Source organism: Spinacia oleracea, chromosome 1 (genome assembly GCF_020520425.1).
Source record: "Spinacia oleracea cultivar Varoflay chromosome 1, BTI_SOV_V1, whole genome shotgun sequence".
Taxonomy (NCBI): Eukaryota; Viridiplantae; Streptophyta; class Magnoliopsida; order Caryophyllales; family Amaranthaceae; genus Spinacia; species Spinacia oleracea.
This window is the reverse complement of record NC_079487.1, coordinates 93,204,180-93,223,406: the sequence shown is the minus strand read 5'-3', so window position 1 is coordinate 93,223,406 and position 19,227 is coordinate 93,204,180. Positions and strand designations below refer to the sequence as shown.

The 19,227-nt window shown below is 37.0% G+C and overlaps 2 protein-coding genes across 2 annotated transcripts; one reads left to right on the top strand and one right to left on the bottom strand.

Annotated features, from left to right (window-relative positions):
• Positions 1-11,068: 11,068 nt before the first annotated feature.
• LOC110806067 (GDSL esterase/lipase 7) lies at positions 11,069-13,725 on the top strand. Its single transcript, XM_022011703.2, has 5 exons — positions 11,069-11,477; positions 11,562-11,689; positions 12,213-12,461; positions 13,073-13,322; positions 13,408-13,725. The coding sequence occupies exons 1-5, from the start codon at positions 11,207-11,209 to the stop codon at positions 13,626-13,628; spliced, it is 1,119 nt and encodes a 372-aa protein (XP_021867395.1). The 5' UTR covers positions 11,069-11,206; the 3' UTR covers positions 13,629-13,725.
• Positions 13,726-16,212: 2,487 nt separating this feature from the next.
• Positions 16,213-18,876, bottom strand: LOC110806068 (F-box/kelch-repeat protein At5g15710). The gene has a single exon (XM_022011704.2). The coding sequence runs from the start codon at positions 18,422-18,424 to the stop codon at positions 17,096-17,098; it is 1,329 nt and encodes a 442-aa protein (XP_021867396.1). The 5' UTR covers positions 18,425-18,876; the 3' UTR covers positions 16,213-17,095.
• Between the last annotated feature and the right edge of the window lie 351 nt (positions 18,877-19,227).

Genomic DNA, 19,227 nt, shown 5'->3' with positions numbered 1-19,227 from the left:
CATAGGTAAGACTCGCTCTATTCAAGTCTTCATAAGTCTTAAGTCGTACTATATGTACAACTGATTTCTTTATATAAATTTCAATTGTAATAACTACATAGGGACTTAGTGAAATAGCCGAGTAAGTCCATTATATTTCTTCGTTCCTAGGGTCTCATATCCAACCAAGTTAAAACAACTCCCTTTCCATATGATCCAACTATGCCAAATACACGTAACGCGTTAGACATAGAAAATTCACTTGATTCTTATACTGATTAAATTTAACGAAACAATAAACAATAGAGGTTGGATGTGCTCCGAGTTATTAAGTTTCTCATCGGCTGTAGTGTGCACATCCCCCTGTAATTGGCATTGCAAATTGCAACACCTAACATGCCATATTGGAGCCAAGTAGCGAACTTGTCAAATTTTGGTGACAAACCTACTCATTCTGATTTTAAATTATGCAACACATAATTTTTTAGTTAGTTCATGTTCACTTGTACTAAAATACGAAGTTTTCTCATACAACTTGACAACAAACTCCTCTCTAGAAATCCTAAAATGGATCTTACCGTTTTGAATAACCGTGGTGTTCGGGTGTGTAAGGAGGAGAGGTTAAAGGGCTTACAAGAGGTAGTCTACATCGTTGTCCACCAACGACAAAAAAAACCCATACCCACCCTAAAAATAAAAAAAATAAAAAATAATTGGATAGATGGCCCACATTTAAATAAATGTGTACAAGTGTTGCTAACTTGTTATATACTGTCATTGGTAATATAAGTATTGTCATTGTTATATATATACTGTCATTGTTGTATTAAAATACTGTCACAATCACCCAAAAAAAGGAAATTATGTATACAAGTGTAATGAAATAGAAAAAGTAAAGAGACCACTTAAATGAATAGATAAAAGTGTTGCATATTAAATGAATGGATAAAAGTATGTATACAAGTGTTATATAAGTATTATCATCGTTTACATAAATATTCTCATTGTTGTATTAAAATACTGTCATTGTTGTATCAATTACTGTCATATTGCCGATATTTAGTAATTTGTTTGACTTTCAACTCATGTAGCGGAAATACAATTTTGCCCTGGATATGGGGTCTTTTTGTCGCTGGTGGACTGCGATGTAGCCTGCCTCGGGCTTGCAATATTATGCACCCTCCATTTCTCTAGAGGGGTAGACCTAATACAGAGTATATATCATACGGAGTACTCGCTCCGTTTCTTTTTGATGTATCCATATGGAATCAAGTGTGGTTTTTAAGAAAATTAGAATCTTGGTTTGTATGAGTATAAGTGTAATGATTGGGTGTAAGAGAAATGATTGTGTGTAAGTGATTGGAATAAAAGAAGGAGAGAGAAAACAATAAATAATTAGCGTAAATGGAGATATTTATTATTATTACTAAAACAAATCAGATTTACTCAAAGGATTTATATACCGGAAAATTCGAACTCAAGAACAATTCGAAAACTGAAGAACAAAAATCAAGAACAATTTTTTTAATTCGAACAAAAATCAACAAAAAAAATCAAGAAAATTCGAAAACTCAACCCAGAAAATCAACAAAAATATCAACCCAGAAATTTAACCCAAAAATCAACAAAAACCCAGTCAAAATCGAACCAAAAAAATCAACAAAAATTCGAAAATTCAACCCAGAAATTCGAACAAAAATATCAACAAAAAATCAAAAACTCAAGAACAAAAACCCAGAAAATTCGAAAACTCAAGAACAAAAACCCAGAAATTCGAACAAAAATATCAACAAAAAATCAAAAACTCAAGAACAAAAACCCAAAAATTTCGAAAACTCAAGAACAAAAACCCAGAAAAAATCAAAAACTCAACCCAGAAAATTCGAAAAATCAACCCGAAAAATCAATAAAAATATCAACCCAAAAATCAACAAAAACCAAATCAAAATCGACAAAAAAAATCAACAATTCGAACCCAGAAATTCGAGAATTCGAACCCAAAAAACAAGAACGCGAACCCAGAAATTCAAACCCAAAAAACCCAAAACTCGAACCCAAATTCGAACCTAAAAAATCAACAAAATAAAATAAAAATCGACAATTTTACCATGAATCCAAGATTTTGAAGATTTAGAGGTCAAATTCGACCATGAAAACTCTAGATCTAGAATTTTTATGGTCGAATTTCACCATCTAAAGCTTTAATATAGAGTTTTTTTCCAGAGATGGTGGTGGAGGCACAAAGGCGGCGGAGGTGTGGTGGTGGTGGTTGCGGCGGAGAGGTTTTGGGAGGAGAGAGAGTGAAAAGATTGTGGGAGGAGAGAAATGAAATCAGAAGAGGAGGGAGGGGAGGGGAGGGGAGGGACGTGAAATCAGGAGGGAGGGAGGAGAGAGAGTGAAAATACGAGGGAGGAGAGAGAGTGAAAGTGATGGGAAGAGAATATTAATTAAATAATATTTTTTGGAAAAATAAATTAATTAAATATTATGGGTGAGGAAAATTAGGTGGGAATATGGGTAGAATCTTTAGGTTTTTTGGTAATTAGATAGAAATGTAAGCGTATTTTAGGATAAAATGTATGCCCAAAAATAGAAAAGATTCTAAATGGATACAACAATATGAAACGCTTAAAATGGAAACGGATACAACAAAAAGAAACGGAGGGAGTAGTTAAATAATGTTGACTATTACTCCCTCCGTTCCTAAATAAGTTTCACATTTGGGACTTTGCACGGTAATTAATAAAATTGTGAAGTGTGTAAGAAGTAATGATTGGGAATGTTTTTTTGGGATGGATAAAGTAGATAATTGTTTAATTGAGTAAAGTACAAAAAATAAAGTGAGAAAAGAGAGAGAAATCAGAAAAGGGATGAACCACTGCCACATCATCAATCCACTTACTTAAAAAGCAACCAATCAAATTGCAGGAAAAAAAACCAACAGCCAATAAGATTTCATTAACATCAAATACACGGATGAATCAGAAAAGTGGGGACAAATCCCTTTTTGAGGGAAAATTTGGCACCAAAAGGGGACTTTTCCCTCCATTTTTCATTTATTACATGAGGAGAGAATTTCTTTAAATCAGAACCAAAAAAACAACAGAAAGTGATAGAAAAAACGCCAAAAAAAACAGGGAAAGCTTCCTTGCTTTGGCTTCTTTTTGCTCAGACCATGGAAACAAATGATGAACATCAATGGCAAGAGGCTGCTTGGAACATCAATGATCATTGGGTGCCTAAATCGGATGAAGAAGGGGACATCATTGATGAACAGGTCCAATATTTTGATTTGAGTGACCCGACAGAAGATACGAGGGAATACATAGTATTTCCTTTTGACCTCAATGAACCAGCAACCAATGAACCCACTGAGTATTTCCAACAGCAACATTACAGGCCACGGGGTCATCAGCGCAAAAAAAAGCCAAGGCTCAGCTGTGACACAAGGTTGCAAATCCTAATGTGGCTTTTGAACAATCACAGCAAAGGGGACAAGGGCAAACCCTATTTTGGGGCCATGGCACACGTTGCTCGAATCTACAATTGTCATCCAAGAACAGTTTCAAGAATATGGAAGACAGCAAGGGCACAAAAAGAAGCATTTCAGAGATACAATATGGCAACCAAGGCAAAAAATGCAGGCAGGAAAAGAATTCAAGTTGAACAAGACAGCATCACAGAATTAGGCATGGGGGACAGAACATGCATACGGGATTTGGCTGAAATGTTAAATATTGGACCCACAACACTTTGGAGAATGATCAAACGAGGTGATGTTAGACCACACACAAACCCTCTACATCCCGGTTTGCAAGACCCTAATATGCTACAACGTGTCAAGTGCGTTCTAGATTTACTAGAAGGGGACAGTCCACAAACAAAGAGGCAATATCTATCAATGTTTGACTTTGTACACATTGATGAGAAGTGGTTCTACTTGACCAAAAACCAACAAAGGGTGTACTTAGAGAAGAATGAACGGGGTAAGTAAAGATCAGGCAAGTCAAGCAAATTCATACCAAAAGTGATGTTCACAGCAGCAGTGGCAAGACCAAGGTTCAATGAAAACAATAGATGCACATTTGATGGGAAATTGGGCATATTTCCCTTCACTTATCAAGAAGCAACAAAGAGGACATCAAAGAACAGAGAAAAGGGGACAATGGTCACCAAGATGGTTGAATCAGTCAGAAAAGAAGAGACAAGGAACATGCTCATCAATGAAATCGTTCCAGCAATCATGCAAAAATGGCCACCAAGTGAAGGGCCAAAAACAATATTCATACAACAAGACAATGAAAAAACGCACATTACTCATTCTGATCCACAATGTCAACAAGCACATCAACAAGGAGACTTCACATTCATTCTTGTTCAACAACCACCAAACAGCCCCGACTTAAACATTCTAGACTTGGGTTTTTTCAGGAGTATTCAATCTTTGATGCACAAAAAAATGCCTAAGGATGTTGATGCTATGATTGATGCAGTGAATCAAGCATACTATGAATTAGAAGCAAGAACACTTGGGAATGTGTGGTTATCATATCAATATGACATGAATGAGATGTTAAAGGCAAAGGGCTCCAACGATTACAATTTACCACATGTGAACAAGGCAAGATTTTTTAGTCAGGGAATACTTCCTATTCAAGTCATTGCACCAATGTGGGCAGTACATGAAGGTTGGGACTTATTATATGGTACAGAAAATGAGGCAGCAAGGCAACCAAGGGCTAATGCACAAACAGAGGCGGCAAGGGCTAATGCACAAGTCAGGCCACATATTCTAAATGCACAAACACAGGCAGCAAGGGCTAATGGACAAGTCATGCCACAAATTCCAAATGGACAAACACAGGCAGCAAGGGCTAATGCACAACATAACAGAGCGAGGCAAGCAATGGAAGACATACCAGAAAGCTCTAATGCACAACAAAACAGAGCAAGGCAAGCAATGGAACAATGGGAAGAATGGGAAGACATACAAGACCCAACCAGACCATCTAGGGGACTTAGGATTTTGGGTTGATACGAGGGTACAACACTTGTTTGTTTTGGGGACATGTATTATTTTGGGCCAAGTAGTCACTTTTTGGAAGCTTGATTGTAATCAATACATGTATGCAAAACAATTTGTAAGATACGTAACCTTTTGAAAACATGAATGAATGAAATTTTTGGAAATCAACAATGTAATCATTTATAGCTTCATCACACATCAAACATGACAATATCATATAGACTCAACAAAACAAAAAACCACCAATATTGATCTCAGAATGTCCCCAAGCATCATAGAAATAAATCCAAACTACAAACACCATGAAAATAAACCATTAGCACACAAAAGCCAAACTATTCGTGTCCTAACACATGAAAATTGGCAAAAGATCAAAAAGCCAAAACAAATCATGATACTTTGATCTCAGGTGTCCCCAAGCTTCATCGAAGCACACCATGAAAATAAACCATTAGCACACAAAAGCCTCGAACAGTCAATGACTGGATGCTAATGGCGCACTGTGGTTTATTATACATGGATAGTTCTCAGCAAATTTAAAGACTCATCACAGACCAACACAACAGGGACACATTGAAGACTCATCACAAACCAACACATCATGGCAGCACGGGCAGACATATTGTGACACTTATTTAGGAAGAAGGGTCAAAACACCACATGGGATCATCAAATGGGGACATATGATCATCAAATGTGGACATATGATCATCAAATGGGGACATATGATCACCAAACAAAGGGACAATTTGCATCAAGTAAAATTTCAAGTCAATATCATCAAAGGGACATATGATCACCAATTTATTGCCTTTAACATACATTGTATTTGCATCAAGTAAAATATGGGCATAAAATAGGGGCAAATTTTCATCAATTTTGATCAACACATAAAACAGGGGCCAATTTTTTCACTACCAAACATGGCAATTCAAAGGGGCATATAATCATACATGAATCAAAACAGGGACATATAATCATGATTCAAAACAACAGGGACATATAATCATGAATCAAAACAGGGACATATAATCATGATTCAAAACAACAGGGACATATAATCATGAATCAAAACAGGGACATATTTCATGAACAAAAAACAGGGGCATAAATCATGAATAAACCCTCCAAACTCCACATGCAACAACTAATCTCCTTCAACAAACAACAAATCCAACCCTGCCAGCAAGAGATCACACTTGTTGGCCTACATTTCAACAGCTAAACATGCATTCTAAGGAAAGCCAGAAATAGAGAGAGAGAGGGAAGAAGAGAAAACTCCCCTTCGTAAACATGCAACACCCACAAACTTAGGAGAACGAACATGCACCCTCAGATTTTTCACCAGCGTCATCAGGACCGTCGTTCACAACCACTGCTTCCGGTGGTTGCCCAAAAACTAGGGTTTCAGAACCCCCCACATCGACGGTTGTTGAACCACCACCAGGGGACTTTGGTGGTGGCTGATCAACCTCATCGTCCGGAATCAGAGATTTAGATCCACCACCAAGGGACGGAGGCGGCGGCGGCGGAGCTTTTCCCTCCACCGTTTTTTCAAAGCCGGTAGAAGGAGAAGCACAGAAAGAATCGTATCTACGCCGTAAGTACCGGAGATATTCACGGTTGTAGCTGTGCTCACCTTCACAATACTAACCAAGATCACAGTGAGAATCAGTGCACTCATACTCAAACGTTTTCGTCTTTCCTTTGTTATCATCGGAAGACGAAAAGCCATGAAAACTCTCCGTTTTCTTGGAATCCATCAAACCAGAAAAAACAGGGGCCAAAAAAACCAATCACCCAAAAAACCAAGATCACCCTCAAAGAACACCGAACAAACCCAGAAAACCCTAGATCAACCAGGTTTCCCACAAACACAACCAACAAACCCAGAAAATACGAGATCACACAAAAACCCAGAAAACCCAAGTCACCGACAAACCCAGAAAGATCGAGATCACACAAAAACCACAAGATCAACCACAAATCGAGATCAAACAAAAACCTAGAACACCAAGAACACCCAGATCAAACCGAAAAAAACAGATCAACCCAGAAAACTCAAGAACAACGAAAAAACAGGATCAAATCACTCAAAAAAACAAGATCTCACAATAAACCCAGATCACCTAGAAACCCTAAATCACCCAAAAAACACCGATCTTCAAGATCTCCAACCCAGAAACCCATATCAACCCAAAAAACTCGAAAAAACCCAATTTTTTTTCAGAAAAACGAACATGCAAAGAGATCTCACAAAAATTTCAGCCACAAAAACACAAATTCAAAGGGGACTTTAGATCAGAAACCCTTAAAACCTAGAAAACCTTCGTAAATTTGAGAAAACGATTCAAATTCTAGAGAGAGAAAGAGAGGAACGAGAGAAACAGAGGAGAAAAATGAGAGAATGAATGTGAGAGATGAATGAGGGAGGGAGAGAGAGAGAGAGACGAGCGAATATGAGTGGGTAGGTGGGGGGATTTATGAGGGACCAATTCAGATTCCCACAAAACACAACTCCCCATTTCTGACTTTCCTATTTTAAAAAAAAAAAAATCGGTTTTTTTTAATTTTTTTATTATTTTTTCAGCACATTTTTTAAGAAAATGTTGGTATTTTGTGTAATTGTTGGGAAATGCAAGGGTATATTGGTAAAGTGTACGTGTCCAAAAAAGGAAATGTGACACTTATAAGGAAACGCTATAATAGGAAATGCGACACTTATTTAGGAACGGAGGGAGTATTATATACCCCGTACAAAGCTGCTTACTCTTGGTCAATTTAAATGTTTTACCGTACATTTATAGATAGAAGGATCCTCATTATTCATTAAGGTGGATTCATAACCCACACCTATCTCATTCATTGTACTACGTACAATATTATTTAGGGTCGTTACTTTGATTTACTCTTTGAATAGATTGTCACACTTATGCTTCAATGGTAAAAAATTATCAAGTATAACAGTCAGCATATGTAACTATTATTTACCAATTATGATATAAACGCCACAAAGGCAATGATATAGATGGAACTCAATTGCATCTCGGGTCATCATTATAATGTAATTTATAAACTATAATCGTCTGTTTTTTCAAACTAAAGTGGTTTAAACAAAGTAATAATGTAGTTTCTCTCGTTAAACGAGAAGAACCAAACACAATATTCTACTCCGTACTTGATTCTATAAAATTTCTGCCGTCAGCTTTGATCACTTCAATATAATGTTTTTTACCAATTTTTGCTGCATTTTTAATCGTCACCGACAAACTTATTTTACCGACCAAATTTCCATGAAAAGTAAATAACTAGAAATATAGTACGGAGTACTACATTAACTAACTTTACCTTGGAGAGACATCTAACCCTAAGTTTATAGTAGTACTTAATAATTATTATTAATAATACAAACTGTCAATTTTTTTCACCACCTTAAGTTTTCTCCTGAGAGCATCATGCGTCCATGCATACTGCTCTAAATGAATGCACACTTCAGTTGTAACGAACCATCCCTACGAACACTCAATTAATAGTCGACACTCAATAATCTAACTCAATAAACACCTTAGTTACTACTATCTCCGTTTCATAATGATCTTTACAGTTACTATTATCACAAATATTAAGACTGAGTATGCACGTTAATATGTTACGCCTTGGCAGTTTTAAGGCTTAAGAGGTATTAGATCATAGTGTGTAATAATGAACAACGGCAACCTTCAATTGGTCCAAACCCATATAATACTCCTTTGGGGTTAAATATTTTTCAGATGTACACCAAACAAGAAAAAATTGCCCGCAAACACACACATTGAGTACCAATTTTAACAATTTACTAGACAATTTTCATTTTCAACTCCTACGGAGTACATTTTAATGTTAACGACGTTCCCTGTTTTATCTAATCTGGATCGAGATAAATAACGAAGTTAAGGTAAATCTAAACAACTGGTAGTTAAATTCTTACCATTGCTAAATTTACGAACCAAATGATTCCTGTCATGAAACATCCGTGACAGAGAGCGGGCCCGTCTCCATGAATGCCCCCCAAAGAATAGCAGGGGGCATTAAATGAAACTCTCACCTTCCTTGCTGCATAATAGAAGGTCTCTCATGTTGTATGGTTTACAATTCACCTGCAGATAAACCCCTGTTTTAGTAAACTCATACACAAACCATATAATGAATTCAATTGAAAGATAGTGTGGCCAAATTGGTACATTTTTCTTTAATGATGGTCAAACTTAACCCTTTTTATTGGTCCCTAACACAATGTCAAAAAATAAACATGAATTTGCCAAGTTTTTCTCGCAGATGTCAGAATGAGTAAAATGAATTGGGGTGGGGTGGTTGCATAATTCTGAACTTCATCTATAAATAGCATGGCTTAAATTTCTTGTAGAATGGTGGTAAATCTGATAATAAGTAACCAGGACGATTACAGAACAAGTTGTTGGTAGATTCGGGGGGATAACAGAAATTAAAGGTGGGAAATCTATTGGTTCTGGCCTTCTGGGATTGCATATGCCATTTATGGAGTACCTCAAGATTTGGACTGCAGTCTGCAGACATGTTTTTGCCTCTAACCTCAAACAGTTTAATCAGCATAAAATAGCAAAAGGAAAACCAATATCACATCACAATTAAAGGTGGCAAAAGGATTGTCAAAGTTGATTTGTTCGGTTGAGTATGACAGAATCTGGTCATGTAGTCATATTAACAGTTAGGGTTTGAAAGTATTTGGATTTGATATAGGTCATTTTGCAACTCTAATTGTAATAATAATAACGATTAAAACAATTAGTGATCAAGCAGACAAGAACATACAGAGTATCTATTCGAAGTCGGACAAAATAAAAACTTTGTCTGCACTAATCTTAATCGGTCATCAACCTCACCAGACCTTGCCAATGGCAGGATAATCACTAATTCCTAGGTTGCTGCAGCTGCTCTTAAGTAATTAACATTTGGGTTAATGATTTTTCTCTCTTTTTTGGTAATTGTTGGTTTACGTGAGGCCGTACGGAAGATGAACTAAACCTATGGGAATCCCCAATCCAAAAGCTGGACACTGGGATTAGACCCAACAAGAAGGTAACGACATGTACTCCCGCCTTACCTAAATACCAAGGGGTCGGAAAGGGTGACATGAGTTCTATTCAACTTAATTACGATGACTAATATATCTTGTTCATTTAAGATCATAATGATAGGACTAAACAGATAAGGACACTTTCCGTTTCCGTTGTCCTTTGTCGACACATTTTATTATTTAATACCCTAGGAAGTTATACCTTTGACTTCTGAGCCAATAACACACTGTACTAGTTCAAGTAACACTAAGGTAGAAGCCAATATGGGTTAATACTTAATAGAGATTTTCTTCCCCTCTTTTTTATCTTTTTAACCTCAGTAAAAATCGTAGCCAACTTCTGTCCCAAAAGGTTGGAGCCAACAACAAGACGAAGCACATATCAAGGCCAACTTAGACAAGATCTACATAGAAATTTAACTATGCTAAGCAGCCCTGTAAGCTCTCTTTCCCATACACAACTAACAGAATTACAGGGGAATAAGACAACGAAAACGCAAGGACACAAAAAACGAAAAACAAAAAAGAAAATTACCCAGACAATGAACTAAAAGTCACGTTATTTAGTATTTACTAGCTCTGCATAAACTGCAGGAGAAAACAGGGACAGCTCCAGAATCACAACTGGAAACAGAGAAGTGATGTGCATTTACTCTGGTTTTATCCATCCCTGTAACCTCTCCAGATGGCAGATGCCATGACCCATGATATTTGTGTGCATTACTACTACTACTTGCTTACTCTTGTATGTTTACTGTGACACTTAAAAAATTGAATGCCAACTATAAAATTTCTCATGCAATAAGTGAAAAAATAATGTGGACCAAACCTCTTTATAATTTACGTGGACTGTAGTCAGAATCCAAAGCTGCAAAAACAGCACACAGGGGTGACTGTAAAAAGGACAAAAGTACCCAAAAATAGAAGTAAACATTAACAACTAACGCTACGACTTGACTGTTTCATCCCTCTGGCGTAGTAACTCTGACCCTTCGCTGCAATTATAAACAGCCAAGCAGTCGAGCATAGTCTGTACTCTGCAAACTGAAATCCAAGACAGATTTACAGAGAGAAAGAGAGAGGAGAGTAGAAGGGAGTTGAGCAGAGAAATGGAGAGGAGAAGAGTAACATTCGCTGCCACATTTCTCTGCTTATTATTATTATTATTACCTGAGCTGAATGTGGTAGCCAATGCTCAGGATGGTGCTGCAACGGAACCAGTCACACCTGCCTTGTTCATCTTTGGTGACTCCCTGATTGACGACGGAAATAATAACTACTTGGTCACAGCAGCAAAGGCCAATTACTTCCCGTATGGGATAGACTCTGGAGGCCCGACAGGCCGTTTCAGCAATGGTCTTACTGTTGTTGATTACGGAGGTAACTGGAATTTACACCCCAACTCCTTTAATCTTTTTTTGCTCATTGATTCTGACTTCATTTCTTTTTTATTTCTCATAACAGCACAGTACCTGGGTTTGCCCATTATACCGCCATACTTCTCACTAACATCATTCGGCAAACATATACTGAGAGGAATCAACTACGCATCAGCAGCAGCAGGGATACTTGATGAAACTGGAAGACATTATGTAAGCTTACTTATGCTTGAGTAAAAGTAACAAGTTTTTGTGTTTTTGATCCATTCATCCACCTGCTCTTTATTAAGCAACAAAAACATGTAATTTAAAATAAATAAATAAATGTATTCTTGAGGACTCGGGGAACTTTAAACATGCTACAAACAAATAGGCATGATATTTAGAAGGGTAAATTTAAGTAAACAAAAACAAGTTTTCCGAAACCCACAATGCAACTTTTCAACTGCAGTAGGTACCTCCTTGACATTTACTCCACTTAAGACCAATGCATGAATTGTAGGCATCAAACTTAATCAAGTTGAAAATTAAGTTCGCTTAGTTAAAGTACGACCTTACTTGAACAGGATATGTTCTATAGGATTCGTACCTCTGTATCTTAGAGTTCTAAAGAGACAGAAAAAAAAAAAAAAAATTCACTTAGTTAAAGTAAATCAAAATAACAGAATTATGTTATCTATCTTTACTTATAGTTAACAGTGATAAAGAGCAGCATTTAACACTAACCTCTTCTCAGGGGCAGCGGACATCCTTGAATGGACAGATATCCCAATTTCAGGAGACAGTTGCACTGAAATTACCACTGCTTTTCCAAAACCAGGATGAGCTAACCCAATACCTCGCAAAATCAGTCTTTCTAATTGACATTGGAGGCAATGACTACCTCAACAACTATCTTCAACCTGAGAGATATGACAGTAGTCGTATATACGATGGGGAAGGATTCGCTGATCTTCTCATGAATACACTTACTTCACAGATAACAGTAAGGCTCTTTCCTATACAATTTTTTCATCCATGTTATAAAGGAAATGAGACATTTTATATTGTCCACGCAATCCGTTGATTTTAAGTAAATATCTATGCAGTTTTCCTTGTGTTGTTTCATAATCTACATTGTGTCTTCTATATTACCAAGCTCAAAAACAGCAACTGGTCCATGAGACATATGGATAGCCCAAACCCATATATGTTTTGTACCAAAACAAAAGAGTCGACCAAGACAAAACACTTCAGTATTTGTGGATAAAATGAGCCTTATTTGGAGTGTCCAGATGGCCAGCTAAATAGTGTCAAACTAGTTCTAAACTGACTTTAATCTCACTTCCCAGAAGTTCAACCAATTCAGTGTTACCATAATGACTCTAAATTACAGGAAGCAGAAGACTTCCATTTAATAATGCTAAGATAAAAATAAAGAAAAACTCTAAGCAACTTATGTACTAAAACTAAGCAGCTTGCCTAGAATTTCCTACTTAATACTTAATTTAGCAACTCTGTTAATAGCTGTATTATTATACCATCATCACAGTATAATTCATTTTAAATGCACTATCATGGCTCATCGTATCTTTTATCCCTTTAATTTGGTTACAGAGATTGTACAACATAGGTGCAAGAAAAATGGTGCTAGTTGGAACAGGTCCCCTCGGATGCATACCTTCTTTCTTATCTAAGTCCAGCGATAACAGCTGTGTGCAGAGCGTCAATAATTTGATCATTCCATTCAATAGCCGTCTAACTCAGATTACAAATACACTCAACCAAAGCCTTCCGGGTTCTTTCTTTGTCTATCAGAATACTTACGATTTCTTCTACGACGTGATAAAAACCCCTTCTAAATACGGTGAGAAGCAACATCAACTACAATCAGATATTAACTTTGAAGTATAACACTTACTAACTAGTTAGTGTTCCTGCTTTCTGCACAGGTTTTACTGTATCAACCAAGGCTTGCTGCGGGAACGGAAGAGCAGGAGGGGAACTTACCTGCCTTCCTTTGCAGCAACCATGTGCAGATAGAAATCAGTATGTCTTCTGGGATTCCTTCCACCCAACCCAAGCGGTAAATGCAATCATAGCACGCAGAGGCTACAGCCAGTATGCCACTGACTGCATTCCAATCAGCATCTATCAATTGGCACAACTATAAGTTCATGAAGCTCAAATGTAGTCACCCAATCCTATTAGGCTTCTCTATTATTGTATTATGTTAACTTAGTTAAGCAAGGATTTAGCATTGCATTGTACTCTTATGTAATAAAATTGGAAAGTAGAAATTACACCATAGCATTAAAAAATAGTGTTTATAAGCAGACCATACTTATTTGACCCAAAAGATCACAAACACTACGTAAACTGGTAACTAGATAATTTGTTTGGGACCCAACTGAAATTGACCCAACATGAACTAACCAACATCAGAATTCACATGAACCAAGATTTTATCTCCTATGGTCATGAGGTCATCGACATACATCCTCACCCTCCATTCCCTCAACCCCTCTCATCTCAAACAGAAAATTAATATAATGAATATCTATTGATTTTCATGATAAAACCAATTTATAATAGACATGAATGTGACCACCTAAATATGACATGAACCGAACCAAATATAATCAAATGACATCACCGAATAGATCCGAACCGAATTCACCAAATTGGACATATAATTGTGAGCTCTATTCATAATCATTATCATTTTACCAGTAGAACAGTAAGTCTGGAAAGGAATTAAAGTAGTTACCCAAGAAAAAGGAAACAAACCATAAGATGCCCTTCCTGAAATCTGAATAACTTGAAAGGTATTGAAATAGCTCCTTTGCCATAGAGGATAGAAGGATACAACACACCACCCACTCCACCCAGGAGTCTTCCATAAGCATGGTCGGACCTGACAAGCAACAAAAACTAGAACAACAAGCAATAAGGAATAAATGGAACAAGATTGGACAAACTTTTCTGGAAAAGGAAACGAAAAATAGAAACCAGATAATATAAACCAACAGTAAAGTTTCAACTTTCAAGGTGAAGTGAAGACGAGGGATTATATTTTTGTAATATAGAAACTGCAATGAGCATGGTCTGTTAATCTCTCCCCAACATACCACAATAAAAACACCCAGTTTGATTCTTGCCTTGGGAGGTAAAGATGTAGACAGCCTCGTCAACAGAAGTCTTGTTGGGCTGACTCTCAAGTCTCAAGTATGTCCTTAAGGACCATAACTTAGCAACAAATAAATCAAAACATGTTCCGATTCCCCAATGTGTATGACCAAGAACTTCTCCGCAACAAAGGACAGACTCTTCAAGGCCACCCAAATTATCACAATAGAAAACCCAGTTTTATTCTTGCCTTGGGAGGTAAATATGTACACAGCCTCAACATCAGACAGTCTATTTGGGCAGAGCTGAGTGGCTGACTCTCAAGTATGTCCATAACTTGGCAGGAAATTACTCAGAACATGTTCCGATTTCCCACATGTGTATGACCAAGAACTTCTCTGCAACAAAGAACAAACTCTTCAAGGCTACCCAAATTCTCACAATAAGAACACCCAGTTTGAACCTTGCCAAAAATTTCAGGACATGTTCTGATTCTCCGCATGTCAATCACACTATCACTAAGAACTTCTCCACAACAAAGAACAAACTCTACATTGCCACCCAAGTCAAAGGTTTGCCAGACCTTCTTGAATTGATCAGGTCAACAGTTCCGCACTCCAGCTTTTGACAAAGCTCTATATTTACATTCATAGTAGTTGCTAGGAAATATAAAAATCAATAAGAGATGAAAAGTAAATCAAAAAATAACGTTATAGCAACAGACAGTATACCCAAGAATTTGACAGATTTACAAATCCCCAGTCTCCCTACTCACATGGTAAAAAAAGCCACTACACAGTATAATGTTTTCTGCTTCCACCACACATAAGTAAACAGTATTTGGGATGTACTGCGAGACATTTTTTTTTATTTCTCCTAAGATATCCCCTCTTATTCAATAAACATAATAGAAAAGGCAATAACAAATTTCCAATCCAATCCTTATCACCGGATCCACCAATATATAAACAACCATAAGCAAAATACATAACACTAATGCATCAATCTTAAAGCTTATTAAATCTACCAACCTTCTGGTACACTAATGATGCAATATTGGTACACTAATGATGCAATATTGAGAGATTCTGATACACCTAACTTAACTTCTGGTTCTGGCACGAAGAAGCAGATGTGGAGAACACAACAAAGATAATGTGATAGAATTGAATAAACAACTTTGCAAAAAGTGTAAACAACTTCAGTGGGTTCAGGAGCTAGTAACTTCAGTGAGTACTGGCCAGTTTGACTTCCCTGCACCAAAACCAAAATTCATACCAACAGGCCATACAAGGCTATGGCAGCCTGTGTATAACGATAATCAAGACCCATGACTATTTGTAACCTAACAAATACAGAATAATTGTGCATATCCCTCTAATCATTGAGAAACTAAACCATTAAACACCACATTGCTTGTACAAATTGAAGTGTAGGTAAGACCTGAATGATACTGTTCAAATTATCAATGAAATAAAGCTCTTACACAGCTGAGCCTTGACAACCTTCGAGTTGCACCAATAGATGCAAAAGGATAACTATTAAATGTGTGCATCAGATGAATAATCGACATAACAAATGCATAATTAAGGCTAGACAAGTACTAAAAGTGATTGGGACACTGAAAATGAACTACACAAAAAAAAAGGTAGTTTAAATTCAGAATCCTCTTGGAGGTAACAAGAAAAGATATTCATCGTCATTACATTATTGCTTTCTCGAGATGATATTTTAGCAATAGGGAAGAGCAAGCAACCATCACAGCTGGTAGCAGTACCTACAATTGCGAAACTGGCAATTTTAGACAGCCGAAAACAGCAATGAAACTCATAGGCATCCATTCCAAGTCTGAACCATTAGCAGCCAGATCGTCGTAAACTTAATTTCCAAAGATAATACGAGAATATGTTAAGAGAAAGACGAGTTAGCAAGATGATTTCAGCACATATACAAGCTACAAAAGCACTAAACATAAGTGTGTGTATAACAATTACCAAGATTGATAGAAATTTACATTGAAAACTTGAAATGCTTGACATTGTCTATTAGTATACAACAGTTGGAGAGACAAAAAGATCCTTTCATATTCTTCCGCAGATGGAGTTCATGCTTACTTTTCCAGTTACAAATCTCACCAACCCTAATCCACTGCATACCAAATGTCGCATCAGCACTGAATCACTGTCCCCAGTCAAAATGGCCAATCATATGCCTAAACAAAAGACCACTGCTGTAGTGAACTCATCAGGAAGCAAAATTGTTCGGCAAATGTGGAATATGTGTTGACATAATTTCATCATGAAACAGCCACTAAATTTCTAACATCAACAAAACAATGTGCTTTATCTTGGACACATGAATATGAGTGAACTGAAAAACGTTATTTCTAGATGAAGCAATACGAGGCATGAAGGGCATGAAATTTACATGGTTGAAGACTGAAAACGCCAAAAGAAGCCCCACGAAATCCTCTTTGAGAGTACATTCCATAAAGAAGAAACAAAATCAAGGTCAATAGATGGATGCATCAAATCTTGGCTCAAAGAAACATACTTGGCTGTTGTATGATTGCAGAGCACAGCCAACAATCCAAGACCAAACTTTTTTGTCCACGTCATAAAGGAGGCCTTTTCCTTGGTTCCAGGATGTAAAACAGATCAAATTATCCTGCCCAAAGCACTCAAATCTCTCAGCTGATAGCCTCAGTAAAGCTCGAAAATATTTGGGAGGCATCCTACTGATCTCCACCCATTGGATCTTAGAGTGATCTAATTCCCAAATTCTCATGCTTTGGAGGGTACTATAAAGACCTATCCTTCCAACAAGAAAGAGACGATGCTGTGTACCAGCAACCAGATACCCATCCAACAATGACCGAGGAAACTTCGCAGGTATGTGCTCCCAAGATCCAGTGTCCAGACGGTACATCATCAAACCAAGTGGTGAAAGTGTTTCCAAATACAGCCTCGAATCACAAAATGCCATTTTCGAAGAACACAGGTTAACTGCAGGCATTATTTGGTGGACCGACCAGCTGTTCATCTTAGAATCATATACTTCAGTGGGCAATGACTTGTCGCCAAACATATCACAAGTGGCTATAACTATAAAAGATCTATTCTTGCGATCAACAACCATGATTAACTGCCTCTGCTGATTATGATGCATGCTTGGCAACATCCTCCAAGCCTGTGTAAGGGGATTACACACTAAGGTTTTAAAATCATAACCATCGAATCCTGAAAAGCAAACAAGACCACCAGAAGAACCAACCAACCAAAATGCCCATGGGGGCAGGTACATAAATGGAATCCTATACCATGTTTTCAAGGGTAAGCTAAAGACCGAGCATTGTGGGGTATTAGAGTTCTTCCAAAATGTAAGAAGGCACGGACCATGAGATGGCACTTGAGAGTGAAACTTCAAAAAGCTACTATCCTGCAAAATGGAGTTCCATCTCTTACAAACAGAACGGAGCCTAAATATCAGAAAAGGAGGAACCCTAGCTAATATCTCATTCAACAAATCCTCAGGAAGCATCGCCCAAATATTATCCTCCATCTGAACATCCGGATGTAATGCTTTACTAAAAGTTGCCACCGTTTCTTCGTCCAGACCCCGTGGTTTCGTTTTAACAACCTTCTGCTTACATGGACTTGTATTCCTAGACCCTGTTAGACCTGCCGGGCTCGTATTCCTTGAACCAGATCCCCCCAATGTACTCGAACTCCTAGTCCCACCAATACTCAAACTAACCACTTGCGTTAAACAATCATCTACCTCCACACATGACCCATTTCTACAAACCCTAGGTTCAGATACTTCCCCAATTTCAACCATTTTTTCCGTTAAATCACCTCAAAAACCCTAAAATTCTAAATAATCTCCTCAAATATATGAAAATAATCCTAAATTGATAGCTAAGCTTCATCATACACCATATAATTATCGATAAACTTGATAATCAAACTTTCAAAATCATTCCTACTACCATCAATTCATCGTATTAACCCAGAATTGTTAAAGTGGTCCAATCGTGAAGAGTGGAATTTAATCCCAGATCGAAAAACATATTAACATTCACAGATAATCATCAATCAACTTGGGCAAAAATCAATCAGAATTAACAAAAAAAATGAGATCAAACTTTTTGAGAGGTTAAGATTGTTACCTTCAATGAACTTCCTTCTCCCTTTCTCTCTCCTCTTACCAAAAATGGGAAAAAAAATTGTTTCGTGTCTTTTTTTTCGTCGTACAGTTTTTTAGGTAGGAAAAATAAGCTGGAGTAATTCACGACAACAGAGAAACAAACTACTACTAATTCGTGACTATAGTTAACCGGGAAAAAAATTGTATGGAACTCAAGTTAGGCCCTGTTCTGTTCACTTTATTTTCACTTATTTCAGAAAAAATAAGTTCAGATAAATTTATATAAGATAAGTTAAGGAAAAATAAGGGTTGACCAAGTACAATTTATAACTAAAATAAGTTTTGATAAGTTCTAATAAGTTCAGATAAGTTCAGATAAGTTCTGATAAGTTCTGATAAGTTCAGTTAAGTTCAGATAAGTTCAGATAAGATAAGTTCAGATAAGGAAAAATAAGTGAAAATCAAGTGAATAGAAAACAGTGACACATTTTTTA